The 7258-nt window shown below is 34.1% G+C and overlaps 1 protein-coding gene across 4 annotated transcripts in view; it reads right to left on the bottom strand.

Annotated features, from left to right (window-relative positions):
• Positions 1–577: 577 nt before the first annotated feature.
• The window catches only part of ZNF652 (zinc finger protein 652), a 47774-nt gene continuing 41093 nt past the window's right edge, over positions 578–7258 (bottom strand). For all 4 annotated transcript variants that reach the window (XM_058183819.1, XM_058183817.1, XM_058183820.1 and 1 more), the window contains 2 exons: positions 5759–5903; positions 578–4624 (listed from right to left, as the gene is read on the bottom strand). In XM_058183819.1, coding sequence (XP_058039802.1) covers positions 4104–4624; positions 5759–5903 — 666 coding nt within the window. In that variant the 3' untranslated portion in view covers positions 578–4103. The remainder of the gene's footprint in view (positions 4625–5758; positions 5904–7258) is intronic.

Below are 7258 nucleotides of genomic sequence, written 5' to 3'. Positions count from 1 at the left end.
ACTGTGGTTAAGTGAATCATATGATTAAGTCCAGCTTCCCCCATTGACTTTGGTTTCAGGTGGGTAATAGTAAAAGGCTGCAAATAGTGATCACTTGAGGAGTCTGGGAGGCTGCAACTATCATAAATATATATTGGTGCCAAGTGTCCAAATTTTGATCACATGACCAGAGGGATGCTGGAATGGCTACAATAGTCGTAAGTGTAAGGACTGGTTTGTAAATCACATGTTTCAGCACCATTGTAACTTTGAATGGTCAATAAATGAATGGTTTTAAGTTGAGGACTATCTATACAGTAATGGGAAGAAAATAGTTGATCATCTTTTGCTGTTATAAATTGAACTGAACAAGTTCTTACAGCTTTGTGCAATTGCCTTTTTTAGTTTTTCAAGGGGTTAGTTTAAGTATCATTTTTCTGGGGAGGGAGTCACATATGTGTATTCTAGTATCAAAATCAATAATCTTACAGCAGTTTAAAAACAATTTATTAGCCTTTAAATAAATCACAGTTCTTGCTTAATCTTTAGATCTTCCTCTGGGATTAATTACTGAAATGCAAGTATAAAAACAAACTAATAGAATGAATAGGCCTTTTTATTACAGTCATTGACAGGAAGCAAACAAATATAAATTCATAACTGTAATATGTTGAAATTGTATGTGTCTTTGAAGAGATACACAATGTCATATTTAACTTCAATATTCACTGCAATTTTGTGAAGTGCTTGACAAGATCAATCAAAACTCTCTAATGCTGAGAATAAGTGGCAATGCAACTGTCCTGGAGCAGGCCTGGTACAAAAATTGGTTGTATGCTCTGTTGCTATGCTTTTTGGGGCAAACATTAGAGACATCATTGTCTCAAAACCATTCTATTCATTATGATTATACTCAAAAATGGTGAATTTATGGGACGTTCCTGATGATAAAAACACCAATGATCAGATCCTATGGCCTCAAGACTATGGTAGCAGCAGCAACACAAATCATTGTGCAAATTATTAAAATGCAGAGATTAGTACTTTGCAACTAACAGGAAATAGTAAAATTTGCAGCAGAAGGAAAAATATTATGGAGTTAAAGAGCTGTGGTGGTACAGTAGTTAGAATGCATTATTGCAGGCTAACTCTGCATTCCCATCGCAAAGAGCTCTGTCCTGACTGGCTCAAGGTTGACTCAGCCTTCCATCCTTCCAGTAAAATGAGGATCCAGATTGTTGGAGATAATATGCTGACTCTGTAAACTGCTTAGAGAGGGCTGTAAAGCACTATGAAGCGGTGTAGAAGTCCAGTTGTTATTGCTATTGCTATTATAAAATCAAATGAAGAAACATAAATTGTTTTAAAGGTTTAGCATGAAAACTTTCACATCTTATGAATAAAAGCATGCCAGTATAAAAAGACTTCTAAAATTATAATCCTAATTCAAAATCCAAAATCTAATAAAGGGTATTTTATATATTGATTGAATCATTTTTGCACTTGGGCTGTGCAATGTTTTCAAGTTAATTCCCGAAAGCTGTGTGTTCCTAGGAAAATAGGCAGCTGCTTTAAAGACTTACAGAGAATTGATACATTTCATGTCCTACACATTTGAAATGGATTCTGAATGGCTATACATTTATAATGTTTGTGTTTTGAAAACATTTTTGAAATAAAAATGAAAAGGGGCCAGAAGTATTCTACAGCATTGCATTAAAAAAAAAAGTGTAGACCTCTATCCATTAATGATTGGGATTACAGGGATGATGTTGCAATGAACCAAATTAATTCTAAAAAGAAGCCTTAAGGATAGATGCAAATTCATCCACACAAGAATGAAGAAACTTCAATGGTGCTTGACTCATTTTTCTAGTTTCTTTTACTCATTCTATGTAGAACACAGCTCTGAAATAAATAATGTTAACTTTTAGAACAAAGACCACAGAAATACACCCTTCTCAAGTAGTAGGATTCATAAATAGCAGCCAAATACTGTAAATTTATTTTAAAAAATGCTTTTGCAAATTGGATTACAATTGATTTATCAGGTATGACTTTTTCATTTAAATTTAGAACAGTGGATTTTACAGGCCACATTGTTGGCCTGTGGCATTCTATACAGAACTGTAATTTTACAAGATGACATGGAATGTATAAAACCAATCAAGATAGTAGATGATAGTGAACTAATAGTGAACAATAATTAAATATTATTCATTTTTATAGTTAGCTTTACTGCCTAAAAAAGGAGAAGGAACAAATAAATGTTATCACAACATTTTAAAAATACTTTTTTTTTCAGAAAAAGGATTAAGAAGTTTTCAGTCAAATATTGAATAGATACCGAAAAGTCAGCTATTTTATTTTTAATGCAAAGTTAATAAAAGGCGGAAACACAATCAGCAGCCTAAGGGAATGCAATAACAAGGGCTTTCCATTTCATCCAAGATAATATCCCTTTCTAAATTAGACTTAATTAGCCTAATTTTCAAAAGCAGAACAATATCCTAGGAATCATCATGATGGTCTTTGAGCATGAAAATTAAACTTAGAAAAATTTAGATTCCAACTATAAAGGAATCTCTATGCCTTCTCTTCAAGGTACTAAGGGGATCCTTAAATGGTGCTGTACTTTATCCAAAGTTAATTACCATGATTTTATTTGTCACACCTTAGAGCCATCGGAGACTAAGAAAAACACAATTACCAACTTGCTTAACATTCAACATTTCTTTCCATTTATCTGTGAAATATGGTCAAACCTGAAAGACATTATCATCTATAATCAGTACTATCTGTCCTTCACACAACCTTAGTGTATGCACATACTCCATGATATTCATTTTTTCAGCCAACATGACAATGACTTTAACTCCAGTTTGCCTAATTCAGGTTTAATTTTTACAGATCCAACTAAATTGCCTCTAGTTTGCAGTTCCCTTGCTTATCACCTAACAAACTTAAGAAAAAACAAGCAGCATCAAATCGGTCCCAATTTAACTCATACCTTATACACATGTCCCTATAATGAACTAGGTTCTAAGGTATGCCCATGATAAGATAGCATACTATGTTTGAAACTGTATTTGGTTGAGACTGTCCCTCATGTGCAATTTTCACTCTAAGAGAAATCCTTTCTGAAATGTTTCATGCTTCAGTATAACAAATGTGAAATTTGGGGGCATACAGTAGTTCAATGTCCTTATCTAATCACCCTCAAGTGACATGGAAAGAAGATATGTCTCACAGTAAAAATTCCCCTCCCCCTACAAATAAGTTATATAAAGTTCTGAAATTATCTCCACTTCTGAGGCAGCTTTACAAGAGACTTCTTGGGCTTCTTCCTTTACACTTCAAAGCACCTTTTTAGAGCAGTACAGATGTAAGAATAATTTTTACTATAGAAGCTATTTGCATCTTTTTTCTTAAAAGAATCACATTTGAATGATTATAAAAATTATCTATTGTAACAACATAGGTCCAGCTACACTGAAAAAAATTACATCGCTTATTTGAAATACATTTCATTTTAGAAACAGGCTACTAAATAGGTCTATACAAAAACTCTAAAATAATTTTTATAATAAAATAAAGAGTGTGTTAGGAGAACTATTCAAATGAGATTAAATTCTGTTTACTATTGTTGTTGTTTTTCCTATGCTTCATATTCTGCAATCATGTGGCTGGTTCATTCCATAACCAGCACACCCACACCCACACAAACTCTCACACACCCACACATACAGAGCAGAAAAGAAATTAACAATACACAGTGATCATTAATGCTCTGGGATTTAGTCTCACAGTCTTTCTGATTATTAGTACAAAGGAAACCAGACTCATCCCCAATTTGAGGAGAAAATCCAGAATACAAAAGCAAGCATACCTCATTAGCTGATATGAAATTATAAAAAAATCCACAATTCTCAGTCCTTTTAAAATTTATAAAAGTCAACAGTAAAACGTGCAAGCCAAATTGGGCATCTGTCCTATTGGCTCCCCTAAGCTGGATGATCACCAACAGTAATGCAAATTTACTTGGGGCTAAAATGGTACCTTTTCTTAGGGAAGAGCACAATTCCAGATTTTTAAAATCAGAATAGCAGGCAGAAGACAAGCAGTTAGTGATGCTGCACTGAACTGTTTTTTTCTGCTAGGTGTCGCAGAAAACTGTCCTCACCTTGGCCCCTATGATTTAAAGGCTCACTCTTAAATAGAGCAGGAGGTGGAGGCAAATGAGGGACCGGAGGGACGGGGACTGGAAGATGATGTTGATGATGTGAATGGAGATGCAGATGAGAATATGGATGGCCAATTGGGCGAGGAGGAAGTGTGCTTGCTGGATTCATATTGATTGCTGAAGTAGGGGCAAGCGCATTCGGTGTGTTCGCAACAGAAGGTACAGTGGTGGCAGATGACGTTGTTGCAAGTGAGATCTGGGCAGAGGGTGGCACATTAACAGGACTGGTAACACGGAAGCACTTTTCCTTGTGTGCCTTAAGCATATTGGAGAAACGGAATCGCTGGCCACACACATCACACGGATATGGCTTCTCCCCTGTGTGAGTTCTGCGATGTCTCTTCATATTTGGACGACTGGTGAAACTTTTGCCACAGATTTCACAAATAAAAGGCTTCTCTCCTGTTAAAAGTTATAAAATGGCGCCTTTAATCAAATTCAATTTTCATTAAAAAAATTGAAAGCAAATCCTAAATCAAAGAAATTATCAAAGACTCATCTATATTGCTGATTTACAATTTCTAAAATCACCCGTAGTCAGTTTTTCTGGCTGGGGTTCATAATTCAACTCAGATTTATCAAGTTAGAATTCCCAACAGATTATCTTAATTTATACCCAAGAATTCTCAATCCTTCCCAACTTCTGATCCTATAGGTTATACCATTTACCTTCCTCACATTTAACATATATGGAGGTATCTATTCAATTTCTTCCAATCTATCCTTCTCTTTTATATACTTTTAAATCATTTTTCAATTTCCAATCTCACTTAAAATGTCAGCATCAATAGCCCTTCCATTATTATTTATTCTATGACTATTTATATAATTATTCAACCACATTATCTTTTTATATCTTGCTTTGAATTCTTGGAATATAACCCTTTAGTCACAATTATTCTTCTGCTCACAACCTCCTGTAATCAGATTTTTGTTTTCTATATTCAATGTAATTTATCAGACATCTTGCCTCATTGTAGTTTATTCAGGTTTCCTCACAGATTTCACCAGATCTGCAGGAACTGTGAGTGCAGACACAGTGCATGCTTTTACACTCTGTCATTTCTAGCTCCAATGTTGCATTTTCTTAATCTCCCATTCTTTTTTTACGGCATTTGGTTCTTTTACATTTCACTCACATATCTCTATCAACACCTTTTCTTAAATCTCCCCAGTGCCTTTCTACTGCTTTCTGAATCTAATACAATCCCTTTTATATTTTCTGTTCTGTCTTAATATACACATATATTGCTCTTTGGCCTAAGAGTTTCTCATGCATTGTGTCAAGAGCTTTCTACTTCCAAAGAGACTGTGCAATTTTATTTCCTTAAATTCATTCTCCTTTTTTTGCTTTCTATTGTTGAAATTCAGATGATACAAGAATCTCCTTGTTTAATTACATTAAAAAGAGCATTGTATTTAGATTTTAATGGAAGGAAAAAGCTTATGAGCTGATAAACTTTATCTGTTAACTGCTCTATGAATTATTACATCAGTAGGTCTTGTATAAAGATAGCAATCAAAATGTAGCCTTACCAGTGTGCGTTTTCATGTGCTCATCAAAGTACTGTTTCATATTAAAATCTTTACCACACCACTGGCACATAAACTGCTTGTGTCCAATATGGATGCTCATGTGGGAACGAAGTTGGTACTTGTACTGGAACCTTTCATCACAATTCTGAAACACATAATGAGTAACCAGTTTCCTTCTTTCAGGTAAGAAAGTTATGATACGGGAGCAGTATATCAAACAGAACAGAGCTAAGTTTATATAATGTATTTGATATTTTATTTTATCATCAAAAATTTCAACACTAACATTGCATCATATCAATACAATCTAACAATTTGAATTTTAAAAAAGCAATGGAATCCTATTCAGGATGAGTTGGTTCTGATAAGAGAATAATTTAGAAGTGAAACTAATACTTTAGGTAAATACTAGGCAACTATGACCTGTTGGGTCAATATTTCAGGGAAACTTCTTTACCAGATTCCTCAATGCCTTCAACAATGGCAGAGCTTCCAATATAACCTGAAAAGTTCTTAAACATTTAGGGAGATATTTGGAGATGTATATGCCTTGAAAGTGCCTTGATCAATTGTACAGACTGCCAAACATCAGGAGCTGACTACATAATTTTAATTCAGAATATTTTATAAAATTTGCAAAATTCAATTTCATGGGAATCAGGGAACATGGGTTTTGGACAGATTTTATAAGACAGTCCATTTGAGATATCTGGTCTAAAATGTTTGCACTATGATGCAAGTTTTGCCAAAATAAAGGATACAGACCCAAGAGTTTTAGTAGTGTATAGATTTTATTGCATTACTATGTTAGAAGCAAATGAATATGCATGTATGGAAGGAAAAGATAAAAGGCAAAACAAAAAAATGGCTTGAATAGACATTTTGTCCCACTTCTTTGACTCACTGAATAACCAAGATTTAAGCTGTTAGAAATTATTTTGATTCGGAAGTTTTAACACAAATGTGTATACAATGCAGGTGTCAAGTGCAATTTGAAACTGCAGAATTGAAGGTATCATTATTTTCTACTCATTTCTTCAAGTCAAATTTAGAGAAGAAAAAACATTTACTTAAAGTGGAAGAGTACAAAACAATCCAAATTCCAACTAATTCAAACTTGCAGTAGCCATTTTAAATGTTCTAAGGTTTGAAATAAATCTAGTATTTTTAGTCTAGTGTTGAGGAAGGAGTGGGGTAGGTAGTCAATTAAAAAAAATCACTACCAACTAGTTTGGACATTAGAAAAGATTGCTCATGCTCTTTTACTGAAGTTTAAATATTTGTTATTATTTGAAAGCATTGTGATTGTGCAGGCTCTAAATGTTGATATTTACAGCCAGTCAACCATTCCCGATGGTCAATCCACATTGACAAGTATCACACACCAAGTCAAATTATCCCACCATGTATCCTTGCTAGAAAGGACTTTGTTTTTAGTTGAACTGGGGAGAAAACAAACTCCTTGGCAGTATCTCACTGATTAATATGAAGTCTCCTCAA

The sequence above is a fragment of the Ahaetulla prasina genome, chromosome 4, assembly GCF_028640845.1.
Source record: "Ahaetulla prasina isolate Xishuangbanna chromosome 4, ASM2864084v1, whole genome shotgun sequence".
NCBI lineage: Eukaryota > Metazoa > Chordata > Lepidosauria > Squamata > Colubridae > Ahaetulla > Ahaetulla prasina.
This window is presented reverse-complemented; position numbering and strand designations above follow the sequence as displayed.